Raw genomic sequence first — 24,613 nt, 5'->3', positions numbered from 1 at the left:
AGATCAAGATAATATTCTCACCTCATTCCCAAAGGCCTCGAAAGGAATAATGCAATTCTGTGCTGGCATCCATACAGATAAAAGGTTGTATAATTGTATTATATGGAAACTACTGCAAGCTGCTCCTCTTTTCCCTTTCATTTAAAAACATTTTGAAGACACTAATGCTGGGAGGAGGGTGCTTAACATCTGAGACCTGGGGAATATTTTCTTAGCCGTGTGCTCTTCCAGAGTATTTCTGAGAACTGTGGTTTTGTTCTGGGGAGATGAAAAGCAGGAAGAACTGGTAGAAGGTTTAGAAAGACCTGTCAGGGGCATAAAGTGGTTAATTTGCATTCCTGAAATTCTTGTGTTGTCTGGAAGGAATCAGTTGATAATTTCTTTGAGGCTGAGGTTCATACTGGGCAGGACCAGATTTGTTCAAGTATAGCTGTTACTGTTCAAACTTATGTTAGAGAGTGTAAGCTAGATACATGACGGGGGCCCAGCTCGATGATACTGCGGGAGCCTTTGTCCATCAAATTTCAGACTACCCTTGAAAAACCTTCTTGACTCCGTCAGTAGGTGGTTGCGTAGTGGGGTCTTGTGTGGAGACCAGGTACATGTTCTGTTTTCATCAGGTGCTAAATCTGATGGTACCTCAGAAGAGAGAAAAGATTAACTGTATTTGAACCACACATGGGGATGTCTGTAGGCATGACGTACCCTTGAGCACAAATTCCCTTCAGGACTTGAAGATGCTTTGCTTGCTTACTTGCATATTTAGTTTTATATCTAGGCAAATACTAACCACCAGGTGCAGATAAAGAAAATAGCCATCCAAAAGATAGAGAGGATTGGATTTGACCTGCTGGTTGTTCTCATGGCCTTTGTGACAGCTCCTTAGGCTGGTACCCCCCATTCCCATCCTTGGGCATTTGCTAAACTTGAAAGTTAAGAGTTCCACTTCCTGTTCCTACAAAAGAAGTACAGTTTTTGTGGGGGTGGAGGGGATACTATGATTGTTTTTCTCACTTTTTTTTTTTTTTTTTCCCTTCTGAGATGAGATTTCTTTTCCTACAGCTATCACTTTAACCTTGGTGTACACTGCCTCTGCTTAGAGAACAGCTTTAGGATCACAGGTCTTCAAAACAGATACCTTTTAGATTGTAATAGACATCTCCTGGAACTGGGAACTGGGAAATGAATTGGGTTTTCCATGTCTTGGAACTGTTGACCCATGCTTTAGATCAGTGCAGGCTCTGGCTGAGTCTTCCTCTTTCCCACATTTAGTGTGTAGTACTGAAGAGCTAACCCAGCTCACTACTCATGTTTTTCTAACTGTTTCCAGAGTGCAACACAAAACAGCCAGCTGTCTACCTGCTGTGAAAGGGGGGGAAAATCCATTCTGAAACTAAATGTGTGTAATATAGTAATGTACCTAGTTATCATGAACAGGAAAGTGAATGAATCCCAGTTAGTGTAATGTTCTTGCTTCTTGGTATCCTCACCTACTGAGAGATATTTAACTTTCCTCTGTGATGTGGCAAATTAAGTACTTGGCATGTTTTCCCTCGGTATTTTGCATAAAGAGCACAACACAGATTCAGGTTTTCTGGTTAATGAGATACTACTCTGAGAGCACCTAGCGTGTTCTTCACTGCTGAGTAGCCCACACATCTTGCCACACAGATTTGAGGCTTGTCTGTCTAAAAGGAAGAGGATTTCAGAGGCCTCTCTGAAGGACGGTACTGATAAGGAGACTGACATCACTATCTGAAGTTGAAACGTATCTTATTGTTTTAGCTTTTAACCCAGTAGCCTGCAGTACCGAAAATGCTGCTCTGAATTACAGGGAAGGTTTGTATCTTCTGCTCTGTTTCCCCTGGCAGGTTGATTGCTCAGTCTAAACTCGAGGCTGCTGGATTCCTTCTTAAATAAGCTTTCTACCAAGCTTACTTTGTGTTAATCAGAATCAGTAAATATTAGCATACTTTTCATCAAGCACAGGAAGAGACTGTCGCTGCAGTTGTTGGCTTAAAAAAAAGCCCAAACCTTTGCCAGATGACTTGTGACCAGGTAACGTTCTCATGCCAGCTTATTTAGGTCAGGGTGAACACCTTCATTTTTTTTAGTCTTCCATACCAGAGAATAAGAGGGTCGCTGGGTGTGATGTTGCATGCAAATCCAGAGACCACCCGCTGTTTCTAACAGGGATTTCAAGTACTTTGTAACCAGGAGAGACTTTGAATGAAGTTTGCCAGAAATCTAGCAGGAACCAAGCACAGTCCCTCCTCTTGGTCAACCAATTCAGTTTTTGAATCACCATAGTTTAGGAGTTTCTAATCCCTCTGGTGATAGTGGTCTGCCTTCTAATTTTAGTCTCTTTCACTTTGCAGTTACTTGTGAAGCACAATAGACCAGTGGAAAAAAAATCAGCATTTTAAAACAGTTTTTGAAGAACAGTGTAGGCATGAGTCATACCTGTCCCTGCAGGCTGTAAAAAAGCTGTTGACAGTTAGCTGGGAAGAAGTATTTAAACTTTGTTCTTGCCAATTTAAATCGCTTTATTCAAAAGCATGAATGAGGTTGTAGTATTCCATTAAGACTGTTTTTATCAAATTTTAATGAAGAAATATATTTATACAAGCAGCAAATGAGTTCTTCCCAGAATTTTCTTTTTAATCCAATATTCCTAAACATTGTTTATGATTTTACAAGGGGCAAAAGTGAACATTTTCAAATCTTGTCCCAAGGGGGAATTCAGCTAACAACTGAGACTGTATTTAAATAATTGCATAGAGATTTAAATTTAGGTTGATAAGAGAATGATCTGGTCAGGGGCTTGTAGCACATTTTGTTGGAGGTAGGTAGCAAAATGGGGATTATTCAAATCTGGCCAGTTTTCAGGGTGCTGGTTTTTTCTGCCTACGGAATTAGACTAGAGGGAGGAGACCACATGATGCGCGAAGCTTGTGTTGAAGATTACGTTACAAGGAACCTAACGGTAGTCTGAGCTGCAATTTTTGCCAAATTTCTGATCAGAAAACTGAGGCTTCTGCTAAATACCAGACTGCAGACTGGTGCTTTCAGACGCCTCCCTCCTGCTTCCCTTTCCCAATTCCATTCAGCCTCTCCCTGTCACATCAGCAGGCCTACGACGTATAACAGGATTTCTTTTTCCATTTCTGTGAGAAAGATTGGCATACATAAACCAGTTTGGCACTGATTGAATATTAGAGATGGAAAATGATAATAAAAGGAAAGTGGGCAAAAAAAAACAACCCTAGAGATTTGTCAGAACATTGCTGGCATCACTTTAGCAATGTTACAGCTAATAACATGCTTTAGCAGTTGCTTTCAGCAAAAGAGAAGGAATAGGAATTAGGACGTACATTTGGACAGGCTTTATTGCAGCATCTTTAATCCCTCTTCTCATGTACTAATTTCAAGTAATAGTTTTGTGGCATTTTGCATCTTTCTAGAATATTAAAATAGTTTCTGATGCAAATAATAACTTCCCCATACAGTCAACCACATGGTGACTTGGACTACTCCTATAGACATTTTGCTTTGTAGTATTCCATTGGTTTCATCTTTTTGGTAAGTCAGTAACATTTGATGGGCTACGTTTCCTTCAGTAATTGGATTTGTGAAATACTAAGAGTCTCCAAAACATTACAAACTAAAACCATGGTTGCCATCTAATTTTGTGGTTACAAGTGAATGGAACAGCAAGCCAAAAATTTCTGAAATCTCTAATTTTCTCCATCCTGTCTATAAATAAAGAAATTGTAAGTTTCAAAACCCAGGAATTTAGATAACTGACTTGCTATTTATTCCGCAGTGAATTGACTGGTTTAGGGAATGCATGGCTTAGGGAATGCATCAGTTGCATCACACTGAACTGGCAAGTGTTGGAGAAATGGTTAAATATGTGATGGCTGAGGTTGTGTAAAGGTTGCAACAGGCAGTTTTCCTTGAGGGTAAAAATGGAGGGGGTTGACCTACATTTTTTTAATTCAAGTATAAATATTATGGCTTGATAAGGGGTGCATAAGCTTTTACTGAACAAAATGGTTTCCCCAAAGCAGCTTAGACACAACGGTGGACAGCTATGGCCATTTTCTTTTCTATTTGTGGTTCTTAGGTTTCATACAGGTAGCACTGTTTGGAAATCTCTCGGAAACGTTACAAAATGTGCCACCTTATTTCATACTTTTTGCATTCTCTATCTCTGTTATAAATATCTGGTTTGTCCTCAAATGTGTTAGAAGTATCTACCCCTAATCTTATCTAAATAATGCGAGATTTAATGTAAAAAAAAAAAAAAAAAAAAAAAAAAAGCTCAGCAATTCTCATTTCTCCCACCTGGATGAGGGGCAGCTTATCCTAAATAATGCGGTGCTAGGTTTCCTGCAGGGGTGGGTGAGCACCTTGCATGGTTTCTAGCCTGGAAGCACCTGTGCAGGGAAGCATTTGTGCAGGTGGGGCAGGTTTGCTGGCCTGCAGCCCTTTTTGATGTGAAATTGCACAGCGTAAGGTTAATGACAGTGGGTTAGCAAGGCTTCAAAGCATCTGGTGTGACCCCGGCGTGCCTGGCATTCCTTTCTGCTGTGCAAAGGTTTGGCAACGATTCCCCTACGGCCAGAAAAATGTGCTCGGACTCGGGAGAAACCAGCTCTCATGGCTCCCCCAGGCCTCTGGAGAGGGGAGAGTTGTCATGGCAATAGATCATGAGGGTTCCTGGAAGGGGAGTGAATCCCCTTATCTTTGCTCCACCGTAGGCATGGGTTGTGGTGAGAGAGCGAAGCCGGACCAAGCAGCTATAATGTGTAATTGTCCCCTTTATAACGGCTGCTGTCACTTACTGGTAGGGCACAGCGTGTGTCATGGAAAAATGACCATTTGCGTGTGTCAGAAACACTTTGGGTGGTGAGAAGTCTGCATCCCACCCGGTCACAGCACTGAGCAGAGGGACCTGAACCCTTCCCCTGGGCTCACCAAGCGTGCCGTAGCCAACAGCGATGTGGGCAGAGCTGCCCCTTCCCCGTAGTGGCAGCTGCCAGCTGCTCCAGATGTGGCCAGGTATGGGGGGAAAAAGCCAAATATCCTCTGTGCCCTGCAGTCCAGACACACCCCGCCTTGTTGATGCTTGGGCATTGTGTAGAAGAATGCTTCCCCTGAATTCCAGGGAAGGAGAACACATGGAGGAGGATGGAAAAGGGAAGGAGTAATAAGGTGGGACAGTAAGTCTTGTTAGACGGAGATGCTGCGGGGAGGGCAGGAGGAGTCATTGATACAGGGAGCAGAGGGCGGGGGAATGGAGGACCCTGGGGCTGGTGATCACAGAGAAGCGAGGGTGGGGAAGCGAGAGGGGAGCAAAGGAGATTGATACACACGCAACAAGACAAGCTCCTCTCTGAAGCTGAGATTCGTGGGTCCTATCCTTCCGCTATCAGCAGACTGCCCTGAAACTGGCTGGCACATCGTGTTTCATCTTCTCTAGTGCTGTTGCACCGAGGGTGGCGTTCTGCTGCGGTCCTCAGCGCTGGTTACCTGCAGCAGTGGGACATCACGTGGGGGCGCAGGCTGTTCCATGCCCCACCGACCAGGGAGTCAGCTGTGTTGCCAGATGATAGGGGGGAAATTAAATTCCCTTGAGGTTTTAAAATCCGGTCAGGATGCCATGCCTGAAACATTTGCAAGTCTGCCTTTGCAAACTTGATGCATGTGCACAAGTCGGTAGATGCAAGTACACAAGTGTGTAATGACGTATCTTAAACTACAACCTCAGACGCTGTTTTTTCTGCAGAATCTGTTTTACTTGGTATGCACCATACACAGGGCTGTCTTGGTAAGCAGCTTTTTAGGAGTAAAAGCATCTTAACACCTGTCATTTCAAACTCCTTTGAATGCTTGGGTTTGTAACCTTTATACTCTCTTCAGGTAATGCAGGTAGGAAAAGAGATTTGACATTTGTAATAGTTTTTTCTTCAAATTCTTCTTAAATCCTTCTGGTATAATCTATAATTCCAGGAATTCTTCTGTCTGTAGCCGAAAGGCTCACCACTAACCCCTTATTATTCTCACATACCACAAATGAAGGACAGATACTATTTTGTAAACAGATTTCTATAGATTACTCCAGGTAAATAAGCATTTTTCTTCACAATCACAATTAAGCTGTCTCCAAGGAAAACAAAAAAGGAAAACTTAACAGAGAATAGGCAGTAGGGACCAGTGTTCTATTTGTATTCGATGTGAAGGACAGACATTTTTGGAAGGCCTTCCCAGTCCAAGCAGACTTTTCTTTTTCTATACAAAGGTGATTTCTCAACCTGCTTATTTGAGTGAAAACAGTTTGACCACTGGTGTTCAAAAGCAGAAATGCACACTTCAGCAATTTGGAAATGTTCTTGTCAATATAAACAAAACCAACTCAGCTCTGAGGTTGAAATACTGAAAAAAGGAACTGATCCCCATTAGGGTTGTTTGGTTCGGGGTTTTTTTGATATTGTGGTCATCATCTGTTGATCAGCAAGAAGTGCTTGTGCTTTGGATTTAAGATAGGATTTAAGAACAGTTTCAAGCGCGTGGTTTTCTGACTTTATGGACCACGTCACAGGCAGAATCTGTGAAATTACTATACTAGGAGCGTAAGAGAAGATTACTAAAAATGGAGCCCAGAGGTGGTATTTCAGAAAATGACTGTCTAAGTGCCCAAAGGGTAAGGTGTGGACCGCTGTCATTGTATGGCTCCAAACCGAGTATCCTGTGCTCAAGTGGCATCGAGCTGCTGGTGTGGCAGCCACTGCCCTTGGCTTCAGTGGTGTGTAGGGGGCAGGCCACGCGAGGCACCCGGGTGGGATGCAGTCCTCCGCAGAGCAAGCGTGGGTGCCAGCAGGTTGCAGGGGCTGTGCAGCAGGGCCAGGGTGACACCAGGCTGGCTGGCCACAGCAACCTGTGTGCTGCTGCCCAGGCTGGCGGAGGATGTAGCATGCAAGGTCATCTCGGGAAATGCAGGAAGGTACTTTGGTCTCTGAAGCAACTGCTGCTGTGTCTCAAAAGCACAGCCTGGTTCAATGTGAACTTGAGTGATTAGCACAGCTATTACTGCATCTATAAATAGAATTCATCTTACAATATATTAACTTTAATCATATAATAAATAGATTACAGTTAACTTTAATAGGAGCACAATGAATGGAGACGCAGTTCTTAGGAAGATCTGCTGCCATTAGTGAATGTTTTGCAAGACACATTGCATGGAATACCACCTTCTCCCTTTGAAAAACAAATAATGTAACAATTCTGTGTAGAAACAAAACACAAAAAAGCAACTCCTAATGTTCCTGTTGCACGGAAAGGAGTCAAGTACATGAAGGTGCAGGTTGCATTAGCAACCTTAACTCTGCTCTTTAAGGGTATGCATTATGAAAAACGTTTATTGTATGATAATATTGCTAGTTTTAAAACAAACCATACAAGATTTCTCTGAAGGAAACTTGCATGTGGTTACTGTCACGGGGAATTAAGAGCAACATGAAGCCTAGCTCCACTGATATTCTTGTTTTCATTTATGCTTTTCTTTAACAAGAAAAAAATGCTTTGGGAAGAAATTTTTTTTTTTTTTTAAGTGAAATAATACACAGTTCTGATGAGACAAGCTCCCTGGAGTTTTAACATGACATGTTTAAGGAAGGCTGACATTATACTCCCTGCCTGTGGTTCACCTTGTGCTTGTTTTATGGTAAAACTTTAATATTTGAGTGTTCATTTCCATTTGACAGAGACTTAAGTATGTTTTTCAATGCAACCAAGTCGCTCTGTGATAATAATACAGCCCCCTGGGCTGAGAGGACAAAGTCCACACTCCAGTTCCTTGCCATTTCACCTAAGGTTGTAGTTCAGCAAGCACTTAAGATAGCTCTTCTGGGGATTTGGGGCGGTTAGAAAGGACAGCAGGCCGTACCTTTTGTTATGCTGGCACAGATATCTGTGTGGCCATGCAGTGAGGGAGATGGGGAATCTGACCTGGCTGAAAAATAGCCCAGCAAAAAAAGTGTCCCTAGGTCCGTTGCCACCCTGGTTGACCACACAGCCATACAATGAAAGGTGTGGTGGCACACCTGAGAAGGTGATGCAAGCACAGAAATGAATGGCCAAGGGCAGCCATGGGTGCAGGGACCATTGTGGGGTTTTTTTTTTTTCAGTGGCTGTGCTGGCTTAAATGCATAAATGCACATCAAACTATAGCCAAGGGAGTGATGCCTCAAGGTGTAAATAATAGGCTTATAGTCTCTGCATGGGGCACTCAGGTCACAGTTCCTCATACCTTTTTCTCAGTGGTGTAGCTGGCTCAAGAAGTTTGTGTCCTGCCTGGAATTGCTCATTTGCTTCTGCTGGCTCAGTTGTTTCTGAGGGCATGGTGGAAAATTAAATTGGTAACTGGTTCAAAAAACCAACCAACCAACCACACACAGAAAAAAAAAAAAAAAAAAAACCACAAAAAAAAGAAAAAACCCTATTTCTCCTCACCCCACATCAGTTAATGAATCTGGTTCACAGAACATTTCTACAAGTGTTTGTTCCTGCAGAAATAAGGGTGAGAGCCTTTCAGGGGTGGGAATGAGCAGGTGAGACTGGGACATCTTTTAAGCTGGTGTTGCCACCAAAACCGGTGCATGGAACTGTCCCCTTCATAAACAGGTGTATGACAGCGTTGGCTGCACTGCTTTAAAATAACCTAACCATCGAAGCTTATGTTGCAAGTTCTGTGCCCAACTACAGGGAACCAACAAAGAGGACAAGGCTGTATGACCTTCAGAGAGGAGTTCTGCTCTGCTGGAGGCACAGTGATGCCATATTACATTAAGCCGGTCTTTGCAGTCTCCCTGCTCTTAAAACATAATCTGAGGTTTATTCTAAACATCCAAAGCTGAGATCTGTTACACACTTCATGTATAAATGCTTCTCAAAGCTATTTTTTCAGCCATTAAATAGCACACTTTTTGATACATAAAACAATACTTTTTTTAAAGGCAAATGTTAGAAGGAAGTGGTTTATGGGAAATCTCTGCTACAGATATATACCTTTAAAAACAGTATTTATAATCAAAGTTCATGCTATTTTAGTAAAACGAAGATTTTTTAATAAATACTAATTTGATTTTTCAGTTCCTATCTATGCTATTTCTTTCCCTGCAAAAACAAATCTTAGGGGCTATTTACAATCTTGTTTCACTACAGTACCTTTCTTTGCATGGAAATGAACAATACTAATGCGTGGGTAATTTCAGTTTGAAAGCAGTCTTCAAAATGCTTTGCCAAGAGACATTATACAATAGGTAAACCAATCCAGTAGTACCTATCATACTTTTTAATATGTATTCTCCACTCCGTTTAAGTAAGCTTTAGAAGACTTGGTGCAATTTACTGTAGCGCCTCTGTGTGTCCTTCCTCCCGTGATAGATAGAGTTCCTGTTGCTTTCTGTCCTTCATCCCAAACCTTAGGTTCATCGATAATACAAAAACATGTCATTGATCAGTAAGCTACTGATCAGTGCACATTGCAACATGCAGGGTTGTGTCTGACTTGTTCTACACAACATCGTAAGCTTAAATTTCCGTAACTGTGTTGAGGCAAATGCTGGAGTGGATCTCTCTAAACCTGCTGCAGGCATTACAAGTAAATTGAGTAAAAATTCCTCCATCTAAACTCCTTCCAGGGAGCCAAGTTGCATTTGTTCTTAGTCATATTCGGAGCGTAGCAGCTGTTGGTCACAAACTGGTGCACTTAAATTCATTTCTTCGAGTCTGTTCTGTTGCAGCAATACTAATTGTGTATTCTACATAAACACACGTTATACCTCCGTGATAAGGTGCATCATACGCTGTGCCCTTGAACTTTGTCTGTTATCCAAATACTACTTTTCCTTAATTGGTCAATGTCCTAAAACTGCCTCGCTTTGCCCACAGGTACGGAATTTACCCACAAAATCGCTGCAGCTCAGCACCTAAGATGCATGCTAATGAATCTCAAATTAGCGACAGCCTTAAGGTCATTGCCTAGTCCAAGCTGAACTAGGAGAAACCATGAGAACATGGCATTTCCAAGATCCCCGTGTGTCACTCGTTTCATTTTGTAATACGTTTGAAAAGAAAAAGATCTGACTGTAATCGTGGTGCCCTTTTTAGAGGAAAGGCTTGCCCTGAATTACTTTGGAACATATTTAACACTTGCTATCATATGGCGTTTTTTTCTCCTTTTCTATACGAGTTGGACTCTAGCATCTGCCTTTCTCATCGCCTGAATGGGGAACTCAGGCTTCTAAATGTAGGTGTGCTAAGCTAAACTGTAGTTAAATGTCTAAAGCAGATGGCAGAAGTACCTCTCTGTGGGGCCAGATTCTTGCCTGAATGGGAGCATTTGGCAAATTAGATGAAGTATGTGGTCTGATGAAGAGGTCGAATACAGAAGACAAAGTGCTGGCTGCTGCAGCTGCCCAAACTAGATTACCAAGCAGAAGGGAAGTGTTTAAAACCTAAGTGGGTCCAAATAGGAGAAAGGGAAAAATAACTAAGCGTGACTCTCCTTCCCAGGTCATCTTTGCTGTCTCCAGGGTAGATCTTGTGCAGCTAAGGATCTGGCCCCACTTGATTAGGGTGTTTGGTTTCCTGGGTGGAAAAAAACACAATCCTATTAGACAACACACAAAAACCCCTCTGAAATGTTTCTAAAGGAGGCAGCCTGCTAAACGTCTGCTTAAATGTGCAGAGTACACAGAATCCCTTCTGGCACTGTATTGAATGATGCATTTACCAATATTAATGGAGATACCAAACCATATTGCTCCACAGTTCCTCCTGCACACATTATGCTCCTAACGCACATATGTGTACGTGAAATGCCAATTACAGTTTTTGCATTCTGTGGTTTAAGCACCAGTGTGCTTCCAAAATGCTGACTGGCCATTACCACAACCAGACCGTCCTGTGGTCTCTCCGCTCAAAAATGTTTCTCCAATAAAAAACCAAAAATGTTGTTACTTTGGTCTGTTGCACTGTAGTCTCCGTTCTTCTGGGGATTATATAGCTCTGCGGGTGATTTCTGTAATTCATTCTAGTCTTTCATTAGAAGTAATAGACGGTCTTAATTACAGCATGCCACATGACAAACTGGTAAAGGTGCTAGAAATGTTGCCAACAGGAAAAGAATTGGATGGTGTGAATTTTTATTAATTAAGAGCTGGCAGTACTGACGGGAAATAAGATTGGACTTGTGTCCACTGTAAACTATGTAATTTTGGTGTAGACGTTTTTCTAAATGTCATGAATTGTATGCTTTTTGTGGTTTTAAAAACTTGAAAAATTATCCTCAGCTTAAACAAAATAAAACCACCCTTTGAAGCTGAATATATCAAATAGGGACAGAAACATGGCAACTTTGGATTTTTCTCTTAACATTGCTTTATGAACTATGGTCTTCCTTAGTGTACCTTAATTTGTGATGAGCATTTACTTTATACCAGTAAGTATTCTTAGACAGTATTAAGTTACTGCAATAAATATTATTGCAAATGTCAGGAGAGATGTAAACCATGCTACTTTCTGTCAGGCTTTCAAAAGCATCTGAGGGGTTGAAGTCTTGTTCCTCCACTGTTGTGTTTTCTGAGAAGGTGCAAGGTGAAGCTGCGTGACCTGCAGCCCTGCTCTGTCTTCCCGGGTCGGGCAGTTCCCTGCTACGTTTGCAAAGCCTTAAGCAATTTCTTACAATTGAGAGTGTGGTGTATTCATGACTAGTACTAAACTTTCCCAAGTACAGGGGGAGTTCTCAAGGTCAAGGGAGAGAGATAAAGCCATTTCTACACGGAGATTTAGAGTGGGAGCCTAAGAGGAGGTGCCCTTAGCCTCTGGTGGATGGGTTCCTCACCGCTGACTATAGGGTGCCCAGGCCGTGGTTCAGCGTTTTGGGGGAGAACAGACACCCAGCTAGAGTAGTCCTGCAACTACCCGGAGACTATCAAACTTAATTTGAGGTAGAGGCGATGATTCTTTGTAGAGAATGGGAATTGGTACCACCCTAGAGAAAAATACTGAATAAGTGAGAGCCATATCCATATGCAGTTTTTGTCTCTTGCTCCGAGAAAGGCAGACTGCTAGATGAAAGATGGTCACTGTTCAAATGTCAAAATCTGTCTGTGGTATCTGTATCTAAAATCATGAAAACCCCCAAACCTTTTGTGCATAATAAATACTTGATATACCAAGTTTTCTACCACTAGCAAAAGATTGTTGGGTCCTGACTGAAGCAAAGAGATAAGCAGCTAAGTCGGTAGTTTTTTACCATGAGAGAATATCTGCCAGTCATTATCGAAAGAGAAGGAATTGGCAATACTGCTACTCAGAAAGAGAGGAAAATAATAATTTCTAATTACTCAACTCATTGACTGCTTACTCGGAAGCACATTTTGTTTGAAAGATAAATCTAGTTATGCTGTCAGATTAGGTTTGTCTTTGGGCTGGGGGAGAGGCTGATCCCTGAGGATTGCCCGCCAGTGCCTGCTGCGATGCTGGAGGAAGAGTAGCCATCATCATCCCATCCCCATCCCCCCTTTGCGTCAAGTGCGCTCACAGATAGCTGCGAACATTACAGGGCATTATGCATGCATGTATAGAAAGTACTTCTGAATCCCCACAGCAGTAATGTTGGAATTCTTTCTTACCCTGATGATTTGGGTATTAATTCGCTTCCTGTGATTATTTAATGTGTATATGCAGCCTATGGGGTTTTTTCCTTCCCCTTTGCATGTGATGTGCTAGCAAAGGAAGACAGTAATAGTCTCCCGGGATATGTACAGCTCTGTTCATATCTGAGGTATGAAGTCAACTCAAGACCATTTTGTTCTCATAAAATATACAGCACTGCAGTTTAATGGATAATGGCATAAATGCCAAGATGTGATGGGCAGAACCATTTTCAGTAGAAAAAGACTACGAGGACTCAGTGTTGGATGGGAGATACGTAAAACCATGTAGAAGCAGGATCCTGTGTGCTGTGGGGGTAGTGATTTTGCTGTACCTTAGTGTGCTAACACCTGGCGTGCTAAAGTACTAATACATGTGAGAGGTTTTTTTTTAAGTACTGAAGGTTGTGGGGAAAGCAATTCCACTCCTTCAGCTGCGTGGGTTTTTCTACTTTTCTTGTACTATTTTGCAAGATAAAGATGGTTTCCCCTCAGGTCAACAGGCACTGACTATGAGTTTGCTTCTGTGTGAGTGCATCGGTCTGGAGGGCTGCCCAGCACCCACCGCACCTGTGGAAAATGGTCAGGGGATGCTGCGGCTTCGGGTCGTGCTGTGGGTACGCTCTGCTCTGAACTTGGACAGAGAACTTGGCGGGGGGGGAAACAAGGGAAAACTGCAGAAGCTGGAGTCTCTTATTTGAGTTGTCTGTATAGAAACTGAAAAAAAAAATAATAAAATAGGAAAAGCTGCCTAGCTGCTGTGCGTGTTGCAGGTATCAGTCTGGGAGCCTAACCATACGTCAGGAACTTCAGTGCCCTTGAATCGAACCGTCAGGGTGAACGGAGCAGATTTGTTGATGTGCGCGGGGTAGGGGATGACCGGGGAGCGTTCGGGAGCAGCGACCCCCCAGGGCTTGCCGTGCCGCTGGGGGAGCGGGCGGGGGCACCTAGGGCTGCAGCCCGGCTAGGAGCCTGGTGCCACCTGCGGGCTGCCTTGAGCGGGGAAGGGGGGGGGGGGGGGTGGTGTGTGTGTGCCCGCCTCGGGGGGAAGCCCGGGCCCCGCTCCTGCCTCCGCAGCTCCCCGCGGCCGGGCCGGGCAGCCGTGCGTTACCGTGTACCGCGCCAGGGCCGGGTTCGGGGCTCCGGGACCCCCAGCCCTCGGAGCCCGGGCGCGCTGTTGTTCAGCCCAGCGAGGGTGCCTGCCCCGGCAGGGCTGTGGTGGCGGATTTCAGCCGATTCCGAAAGGAACCGCGCTGCCGGAGGACTCGTTTGCGCCCGTCCGCGGAATGCGGTCACGTGCGGGTCCGGCCCGGCTGGCCGCGGGCGCCGGTGTAATGATAATTAGTGGAAATGAGCTTGTTTTGCTCCCGCTTGCGGGACCGTGAAGCGTGTGGCGCGGGGGGGGGGGGGGGGGGGGGGCGAGCGAGGCTCGGGGGGCCGCGGCCGCTGGGCGGTTGGGGGACGGGGCGGGCAGGGAACGGCCCCGTCCCCCGCCGCGCTGTGCCCGCCGCGCTGTGCCCCCGCCCTGGCCGCGCTGCCGGGGAGGGGGCTGCCCGGGGGCTGCCCAGCCCGCAGTGCCGCGCCGCCGCTGCGGAGGCGGGCGGGGAGGGAGGGACGGGGCGGGCGCGGGGGGAGGCGGGGAGAGGCGGGGGGCGGGCGCAGGGGCGGGCAGGGGGAGCCGGGCGGGCAGGGGCAGCGGGGCTCCGCACGGCGCAGGCAGGGCAGGGCCGAGGCGAGCCGGGCCGAGCCGCGCCGCCGCCGCCCGCCGTGCCCGAGCATGTCGGCGCGGGAGGCGGTGACCTACCTGCCGGAGAAGGGGCTGTACTGCCAGCGCCTGCCCGGCCGCCGGGCCCGCGGCGCGCCGCAGCCGCGCAAGGGGAAGCGCGCCGACACCATGGGCTTCTACGGCACCCTCAAGATGATCTTCTACAAAGTGAGTGGGCGCCCCCCGCGCCCGGCTGCGCCCCCGCGGAGGGGGGGGGGAACACGGGGGGGGCGGCGGGGGCCGGGGTCCGCGGGGCTGCCGCTGCAGTGTGCTGCCGGGAGGGCGCTGGGTGGCGGGCGGCGATGCGGAATACAGTTTGCCGCCCCCCCCACACCCCACACCCCCCCTTTAATTTTTTTTTTTATATACTGCAATCTCAGTTATTTCGACAAACAAACGTTGTCTGGAGGAGTTGTGCTCTCCTAGCGACAGATTAAATATTGATGGGGATGTTTGCTCGGCGGTTTCTGTTTTTCGGTTATACAGATCCCTTACCGACGTTTAAATCTTGTCACTAGAGAAAGTTTTATCTTCTTCGTATGGTTAAATGACGTTTTTTGACCGTGTATTTACTTAGCACCTTCTGAGATGCTGAAAGCCTGTCGGTGTGGTGGACCCCGGGAGAAAGTTCCCTAAAATACCTGAAAAAAAAAAATCAAAAAACAACCAGAAGAACTGGGTGAAATCACTATTAGGCAACGGAACAGAAATCTGCATATTGTTTTCCTTGCTAATGCAAAAGAGTAAATTACTGTAGCAGCTTGTGTTGCTGCAGGCTTCGTACTCCTAATTTTCAAGGTGTGCTCTGGGAAGACTGCATCTCCCTCTCATGGGAAGCAGAAGAGGAATACGGTGGTGATGGTAACCTCTCAGAAAGGCAAACTGGAAATAAATAAAATTTTCCCTTTATCAAGAAGAATCCTTTCTGAAAAGTCTATCATCAGATATTGAGATTTATGTTCAAACATCTTCCTTACGCTTCCAGTAATTTTGATGCTTTGCCTGCCTAGCACAGTGATAAAAGATGGTACCCGTTATTTTCCAGTGGTGCTTACAACTGGTTTTCATGGGGGGAGGGGCACAGGGGGCTGCTCCTCCCGGGGCGTGGGGAAGCGGCAGGGGTGAGGGTGGTGGTTCGGCGGCGCTCGGGGCGCTCCTGGCTGAATGCTGCTCTGGTGAGATGCTGCTGGGGAGCGTCCCGCGTGAGGCAGGAGCAAGGAAACACGGCTACAAGGCAAGCTCTTTGGGTTGCCTCGTAGCCATTGCTGTCAAAACAAGACTAGTTAATCTCCGATCGCTTTTCCTGTGCAATCATTATAGAAGCAAAACACAAGATCTTCAGTGACTGTTTTGGGGGAAGGCCATAAAGGTATTTGAAAAGTAAAAAAACAAACCAAAAAACCAAAACCAAAACAACAAAAAAACACCAAACGAAAAAAACCACCCACCCAAACCACAACAAAAGTATATAGACCGTAAGCTTTAGAGATTCCTGGGGTTTTGTGGTGTTCTCTTTTTAGATAGGTAGAGTGATACAGGAAATGCTTAAATAACAATGTTATAACGTAACATTAAAAAAGATCAAATCAGTCACGTAAAAAAGATGCCAACTTTTAAACCATTGTCTTAAATGTGATATTTTTTTAAAAAAAGGAGTAATAGTTAAACTAAAGCCTGAATTGTAATGCAGGTAGTTCATGTATTTTGCAGCTCACAGTTGTAAACAGCATAAGCATTCTTCTGCTGGCTGAAGTGCTCTGGTGTATCATGTCTTAAAAAAGGAAAACCAACAAAAAGCTCAAGATATTGTGTTTGGCATACATGTGTTTCACTGGATCCAAAAGCCTGGGGTTAAAGATTACCCAAATATGTAGAAAGTAATCTTTATTCGTCTGAGTGGATAAATACAGTTTTCACCGCTTTCCATCTCTTTGGTAATTTTTGTAGACTGGCTTCCCCTTGTAGCAGCTGCCCCGCTCATTATTTGGTTTTGATCATACCTAATTGCAGGTGACGTTTAGGACTTGAGGTGTAGTGTTTTTCATCCTTACCCTTCTTGTAAAAGTGTCAGTTAATCTGTCAGTCAGTTTTACTGCAGTTTTATAAATGTTTTCAATGTACAACTTTAAAATAAAAGGGTAAACAAAAGAAAAAATAGATTTTAATTACTCTTTTTGTTTTTTATTAGACTCTAATATGAATATTTGGTTTAGAATGCAGGGAGGCTACCTACAATTTTAACCATTTCCGTGAGAGTCCTGAGAGGCTTAGCAAGGAACCTGAACACAAACAATGAAGAGGTTTGGTTGGTTTAGTTCTTTCCCTCCCCTCCCAGGAGAGTAGAGGGAAAGCAGCTTAGTAAATAAACCAACGCAGAGTTCTGCCTGTTTTTTCCGCGTTTGAAATTTGGTAATGAAAAGAATGGCATTCCAATAGATTGTGGACCCTAAAGCAGCAATAATATATACATGCACCATATCACATGTCTATCAAATATTGTTGAAGCTAGAAACTCAAATGTTGCTTTATGTCGACTTGTGAGTGTTGTCAACTTTGTTGAAATTCCACGTTAAAGTGAAAGGTAAAAATGGATTATTGTTACAGAAGTACGCGTACATAAGGCTGGTCATGTAACTAAATCCCTGTTGTTACTCTTTTTCCCTCACCTTGCAGATGAAGAGAAAGTTGGACCATGGCTCCGAGGTCCGTTCTTTCTCTCTGGGAAAGAAACCCTGCAAAGTCTCAGAATACACAAGGTAATTATACACAGTAACAGATCACTGGATCCCAATTCTTGTGTAAATCCCGCCTTTCCAACTGCTAAGCCTGATTCATGGCTCCTCTCAATGTTAAAGCGCTGTAAAGCAAAGAAGGGGTGGTATTAGCATTTGTATATTGCTCAGCTGATTTAAATTGTGTGAACTGAAGATGAGTTTTAATGAAGTAGCCAGACTTGCATTTCTTCAGTTGAGGTTTGTGTTTCATGCTAAATATAGCATGCCCATTTACTTAGAGACTTTTTGAGGGCTGAAGCCTTCCTGGGAATAAAATCAATCAGATTTTGAAAAAGGGACATAATGATAAACCCTAAGACTATTACAAACTGTGATCAAATGTATCACTTCGCTATGGTAACAGGAACGAGGGAATGGAAATCTCTGTAGGCAGAGCAGACCATCTGATCTTAACAGAACACGCACGTATCTGTTACCCACAAACCAAAGTATTACGGGCTCTAGTCTGCTTTCTTACTACTCCGAAATGGTACCGGCTCACAGAAGTAACTGCTGCTGTTCCGGTCAGATGCTTTGTAGAGTAAAGCACTCCTAAATGTGAAGGCAGCGGTAGGGTGAGGCCCTGGCTGCACGCCTCCCAACTGCAGTTCTTACTGTATAGTTGCCATAACAATTGTGCTCGCGTGTCACGCTGCTTCCCTTCCTCTTTGAATTTGTACCACTTTATGTTTTTCCCCTGTTAGAAATATCGGCCCTCCCACAAGCATTGCACTCGCCTCCCAAAGTTGTCTGGGGGTGTAACTCCTTGTGAACACCCTATAGTAGCGTTCAGTCGCTAATGGCTCTGTCAAAAGTAATTTATATTGTATTTCCCTTCCTTGCAGAGGTTTATCAGGTGACGAGGGAAGAGCTAGGACAATGTGGGGAGACGGGTGCCAGGGTTGCTTTTCGGATGTGTAAATGTTGTAGTAGAGAAAGAGGGGTGATGTCTCGTTGCAGAGAAGCACGTGTTGCAGCTTCCATATCTCTCTCAAGCCTCCAGCTGGTAGTTCCTAAATCAGACTTAATGGAAGAACACTCTTGTTGGCCACCAGTTCTTTGGGTGGCACACCATTCTCTACGCTCTCGTAAGAGCAAACAGTTCGGCAACAAAGAAAGTTAATGCTTTTCATCAAGCGTGTCTGTCGGGTTCAGGGGAACCGCTGGACTCCATCTTCCACGGAAACCTGACTGGCTGTTTCAGGGGAATCAAAACACACAGGAAAAATAAAGCATGAACAAAAACCTTGGGGTTTAATCTCAGGTCAAAGGAAAGAGGTTCCTGTTTTGAATAACTGTTTTTGACTGAGAACCAGTTTACAGCAGGAGAAACTGAAGTGCAACCTGTTCTGCTGGGACAGGCTCAAAGCTACGTATTGCTCAGACCCGGTGTAAGCCAACGTTAAGAGCCTTATTTTGGACCATCGGTGCTAGGCCTTCTGCTGGATCTCTGCACAGGCGATGAGAATGAGTAAATCCGTAAAACCAGATTTTATTTTAAAAATACCATTGACATTGCTTGGATTTGGAGTCATTATCGGCATAAACGAATCCTTAAATAACATCCGATCCTCTCTCTTTTAAACTGTTTGACTTTATTTAAACAATTAGGCAAATGATGCAGTTCTTGTGCCTGCTTGTTTCCATTTTCCCTCGGATAAGACACTCTTTAAAGTTGACAGGCCTGATGAACTGTCTTTGCATATAACAGGTAAAGCCAGTAAATTAATGTCATTAAGAGAATCTTTCATCTGTGAAACATTATTTTTATATTGGCTTCTGTTTCTGTTACTACTCGGTAAAATTAACAGTTAAAAATAAGCCCATCAAACCAATCTTTACTTTTCTTTACCGGTTTGGGTAAATGTTAGGACACACTGTGATTGTCCTTCAGAACAAGGAAGAGTACGGTGAAATATTTGTACAGTATGATGAGATAAATATGAAAATGAACCTGTCTTGCATCATTTGAAGCTATTCCTGTAGCCACTGACAAGTCAGTTAAACCCTGGAGCTCATACCTACTAAAAAACTCACAAAAGCAAAGGGTTTTTTGGAGTTCCACGCTGTATTTAAAATTCTCATGCTTGTGCAAACACTACTGGAGTTCCAAATTTCCTGCTAGGGAATACAACTTTGATATTCTGTGAATGAAGTACTTTACATTGCATAAAAATAAAGAAAACCCAGTCAGCTGTATTTCTTTAGAATCCTACAATAGCAGCTTAATCCCTGCTCTTTTAAAAGCTCCATCCCATATGAATGAGCCGGTTTTTAACATGTCAGAGTGAAAAAATAAAACTGTAATTCAGAGGGCACCTTTGGCTCCTTTTCCCTCTTCACCTTTAATTCCTGTGGCACTCCATCAACATTCAAACTTTAAAAGACTGTATGGAGTATTTCGAAGCCCAGTTCCGAACCACTAAGCCGCTAGAACTGCTTTAGAGTACTAGCTCTTTGTCAACAAAACATATTAAGGGCTAAAAATAGACATTTTTTTTTTTTTTTCCTGTTTGGCAATGAAGCAGCACTAGCACGTTTCACATACAGGTGAGACTCTGAGCTCTGGCTTCCTCCATGACCGGTCAGGAGGCACAAATGCAGCCCAGAAGGAAAGGAAATAACTCTGGCAAGGAAAGGAATATATAAACCTGCCTCTTTATAGACAACCTGCCGGCCAGTTAACAGAGTGGTAATTTTTCAGCTTTGAAAGGTGATCCCCATTTCCCCCCCCTAGCTGGAGGTTTGGTACTGTAGTGGTAGAAGCAGGCAGATTTATGAAAGTGGGGGAAGTGACCTCTTGAGCAACCAGCAGAACAGTTTCTCATGTTACTGCTTTTGCATGAAGTTAAAGAGTTGAAGTACTGGTTGCAAATTCTGTACTAGATTTTTCGTTCTGCAATGGACTTGTAAACGTTCCTTCATGTTTTACATGTGATGCGCTTTTTTATTTGTATCATAGTACTACGGGGCTGGTGCCATGCTCTGCCACACCTACTACTTTTGGGGACCTGAGGGCGGCCAATGGCCAGGGACAGCAGCGTCGCCGCATTACATCTGTGCAGCCACCAACGGGCCTTCAGGAATGGCTGAAAATGTTTCAGGTAACCAGTGCTTAGAGAAATAAACATCTGAAGCAGCTTGCCTCCACAACTGAAGGAAGAGGTTGCTTCAGTAGAAGGCGGTCCTCCTTATACCTCCCAGAATGTCATCGATTTTTGTGTACTGTTGCAAAAACAAATGGGCATCGGCTTTAAGGACTTGTTGTTCTCCGTTTCAGCTGCTTGGTGTAGAGGTTCACAAAAAATAACTGGTTTCTCGGGTTTCTAGGTAAAATAACCCTTCCTGTTTGATGCTTTCACATTTTCTACAAATTCTGTCCAACATGTAACAGCTGCCTCCATGGCCTCGAGCTAACTTGGGATGTTTTCACCTGGGGACTAGTGAGCTTTAGTGCATGCTTTGTCTCAGTGCAGGTATAACACTAAATTTTTCATGAGTCTGCTGTCTTCTAAGAATAGAAAGAAAAGTTTAGCAAAAATGGATTAAAGGGAAACTCAAATATGTATTTTTACTGATCTTTGTGTACTGAATGCAATGTCAGCCAGTACGTGTGTACACAGCTGAAGGGAGGGGGGAAAGAGGCTTGCTGTGTCTCCCCAACAGCCTTCAGCAATGCCCAAAACTTCATCTGACCAAAGCAAAGGTGTGAAGGACAGTGCTGTGCATCACTTGCACAGGTCAAAACTGAAATCTGTATGGACACCAATCCGGTAGCACCTAAACCAGTTTTGTGTACATTAATGCCAACAGTTTGGAGCAGGCCTCTGCTGCTGTGCATAACCTGTAGCGTGGAGATCTCTTTACTGTACGGTTTTGCTCTGTATTTTTAAGAAGTAGGGATGGGTCCTAGTCAGTGACTGCAGAACGGAAATACTATGTCTTCCTACCTTGATTAATAAACTGTTACTTCTGAAAACATTTTCCAAAGGAGCATGTAACTAGTATAGTCATTGTTTCTATTACTGCAGCAGGCAAAGACAGAAGAACAATATTGCAGACAGAGTCGTGAGCACCCAGCTTTGCAGGCAGAAGCGTGCTTTTGGCTTGATTCATGCTGCTACATAATACCATTGATCTCAATCACTGTCAGTTCTGAATATTAAATTGATAATGTAGAACTCCTTCCCTCATTATTTTTACGTGTTTATAATGTGCTTAAAACAGTGGAGGTTTGGAATTAAGATATTCTCGTACACAGCATTCAGTTTCTTAAAAATACTCACGTTTAATTATTATGATGTATCTATATTCATAGAAATAGGGTTTTTTAACCCTTAAGAACCATATTTGAGTGGTACTTTGTACATATGATAACGCAATACTGCATTGTATCTTAACATTTTGTAGTGTTAAAGCCTTTGTACTAGCAAAAGCTGTTTTGTTAACTACAATGTACAATGCGTGGTTTCTCACATAAGATTGCTAGTTATTAATAGTCACATATTTTTAAAAAAAGGTTATGGAAGGCTGATACAGCGTTTGATACAGTGGCGCAGACATGCTTGACAGTAAAAGCAATACTGTTGTCTGCTTGGCCAGGATAAGGAAAAGCCTGTAAGCCCATGAAATTTTGCCTGTAGTTATTGTTTTGGGGTCCAAGATTTGGGGTTAGTAATGTAGAAACCACACTTTAATAAATGCATCATTAGAGACTTCTGACTTCTCAAAATACTTTTTTGCTGTACTAAATGCTGATCTGTCCTCTTGACAAGAGAGAGAGGCCTCTCTGGCGTAACTGGAGATCGTTGAGTAGCACTTATTGATCACTTCTGTCACTGGTAGTATTTATTGTATTCACAAAAGGGAGTCCCTTATTTTAGAACCAAAAGCTTTCCGAGTCATGTAGCTGCATCTCAATGTTGCATCTCCTTGGCTAATGCCAAGCCACCTCCTTTTCTGTGTGCTTATTTTCCATGTGAGTTTTAAGAAAGGGGCAAGTCTGAAACAGTCAAATGATAAAAGCACATTCTTGAAGTGAGGGGAGCTAGCTCTGCCCAAGGGCAGGATTAAATGACACGTGTAGCATTGTTCTTGCAGCGCAAAGTTTTTTCTACACAGAAGCAAATGGGAGAGCTTTCTCCTTTATGTACTGTATGCCTCCTAAGCCTGCTTCATAGCACGATCTTGTTTTATACAAAAATGCATTTCCAGTTAGTCTTAAAGCGAAATTTCCGTGAGCGTGTTAGCTGGACACACGTTTTCTCTTTCAAGTAGAACTGTCCTTTGCCATAGAAGCTGGCAGCAACAAGTGATTTCCAGTTTGTCTGAGGTCTCACACCTGTACGTTGGCCTCCAGTGGTTCTGCTAAGTTTTCTTTTCAAATTAATTGCAAGACCACTCTTCAAATGTTAAGAAAACTTAAGATGGCCTGTAAGGTTGGGTTTCTTTAAATTTATATGTTACTCCTGCTGTTATGTTGTATAGTTGGTCTAAGCCTTTTAGTTTGAAAGTGACAAAAAACTAATGGAGAAAGGAGAAACGGCTGCACTTTCCCTTAAAAAATGAAGATATATATTGATTTGAGTGAAATGTTAGCCTGGAAAGAAAAATAGAAAAGCTTTTTAATGGGTTCAAACCATTTAATTTCTTAAAGGCCTATTTATTTTTTCTGTTTTGCAGTGGCTCTTGGCTTCAGGTCCTTTTAATATCTACTATGAGATTTTTAAAACTCGGTGCCCAAGTGTATCTTTACAAGGTATCTTCTTCTAGAAGAAATTTTACTTTATTGGAAGCAGAATATATTAAGTCATCAATTGTTTGTCATAAGGAAAAGAAAATCGCCTGCATGCTAAGTTCAGTCAGAGATGGTGCTGCTTTAAGAATTACTAAGTACTCTCTTAATTTTTCCTACTTCACGTACTTACAGTTTATTTAAGTAATGTGATAAAAGATTTGCATTTTCTTGGAATATTGATGTTGAAAAGTTGTTCCATACACAGTAATTATAGGCAATCACTTTGAGTCACTAGTGAATGCTATTATTTTACCTAAAATTGGAAGGTTTTTTTTCTCAGCAGTTTAGATAGTGTCCAAAATGCTTTTGTCATTTCTGGCTGGCAAGAGTACTGTTCCCTGCTTTTACATAAGTAGTTGGCTAAGCCACCTAAATTCAAATTACTTACCGTTCTCCATTTCTTACTCTTCCGTAGATGCTCATGAATACATAAATGTGTGACAGAGTAGTCCGCCTCTTACGTGAAGCGGGCAGTAAAGATTGTATCTTGACCAGCACTGCAGCATTTTCTGCTCTGTATCTTGTGGTGGGACCAGGTCAGGGGTTTGGTGGTTCCATCCAACCCCTACGCAAAGAATGGGAGGGATCCAGGCTACAGCTGCACACCCCTTCTGGCTCGGTCACCGTTACCAGTGTGTTTCAAAGGAATTGGCGAGACTCAGAGCAGATCTCCTGATCATCCCCGCTTATTGCCTGTTGGTTTGGGTCTCAGGGCAGTTTTGATCCATGCAAACCAGGCTCCTTTCAGAAGAAACTCTTACGTTGTCGAACCATAGTGAGGACCTAAGGGTCCAAACCAGCCCCTGCTCCTCTAGTCAGGTTCACATCACCCAGGGGCCCAGACTGGGCCACGGAGATGGGTTAATGTGGGGGCTTCGGCACCAGCCGCTCCCAAAGCCCTTCTGTTGTGACCAACCACTTGCTGATGTAGACGGTGTTTGTTTTGGTGGATTTTGCTTCTGTGCTGTTTCTATCCAGGCCGAGATACCTGTGAGGTGGAAGATGGCAGGGGTCTCGGTAACTGGTCCAAGAGTCAGACAGAAGCAAGCTCCAGAAGAGCCCTTCCTGCAGGTCTCTGTAATGAGAGCCCTCCATTAACAGAACTCGGTAATGGGGAACAGCACCCTGAAATATATCATAGGTGTCCTAAATATACCGATGATGGAAAAAGGATGTAGTTTCTGCAAACTGTAATTGTACAAATCGGAGCTGGCAGATGAGAGCTGTGCCATACAAACACGTAGGTCATGGAAGAGGAGAGGTGCAGAAATGGAAGATGATAAAAGGACAGGTGGCCAGCCAGGCAGGAGGGATGAGGTGGATGTTGTAGAAGTAGCAAAGGTGTCATTTACGTTGATTATAAAGCTGGTTTGCGTGCCTGAGAAAGAAGGGAAAGACATTTAAACATAATAGCAAAGGGGGAAAGGAAGGGGTAGTTTTCAGGCAGGTAGCACCGTGGTTGCAGGAACTGCATTACTGAATGTGGAGGTGGTACGGACCACCGAAAGGCCTTGGCTGGAAAAGGAACACCTCCCTGAGATGGGAGGGA

At 43.8% G+C, this 24,613-nt stretch overlaps 1 protein-coding gene across 3 annotated transcripts in view; it reads left to right on the top strand.

Annotated features, from left to right (window-relative positions):
* Positions 1 to 24,613, top strand: part of FBXW7 (F-box and WD repeat domain containing 7) — a 191,495-nt gene that overhangs the window by 143,372 nt on the left and 23,510 nt on the right. For 2 of the 3 annotated variants that reach the window (XM_055795248.1, XM_005244693.4), the window contains exons 3-4: positions 17,167 to 17,249; positions 20,230 to 20,371. In XM_055795248.1, coding sequence (XP_055651223.1) covers positions 17,167 to 17,249; positions 20,230 to 20,371 — 225 coding nt within the window. Of the gene's footprint in view, positions 1 to 14,429; positions 14,662 to 17,166; positions 17,250 to 20,229; positions 20,372 to 24,613 lie in introns of those variants that run through there. The other variant, XM_055795249.1, reaches the window with a different exon arrangement.

This window comes from Falco peregrinus, chromosome 2 (genome assembly GCF_023634155.1).
Source record: "Falco peregrinus isolate bFalPer1 chromosome 2, bFalPer1.pri, whole genome shotgun sequence".
Taxonomy (NCBI): domain Eukaryota; kingdom Metazoa; phylum Chordata; class Aves; order Falconiformes; family Falconidae; genus Falco; species Falco peregrinus.
This window is presented reverse-complemented; position numbering and strand designations above follow the sequence as displayed.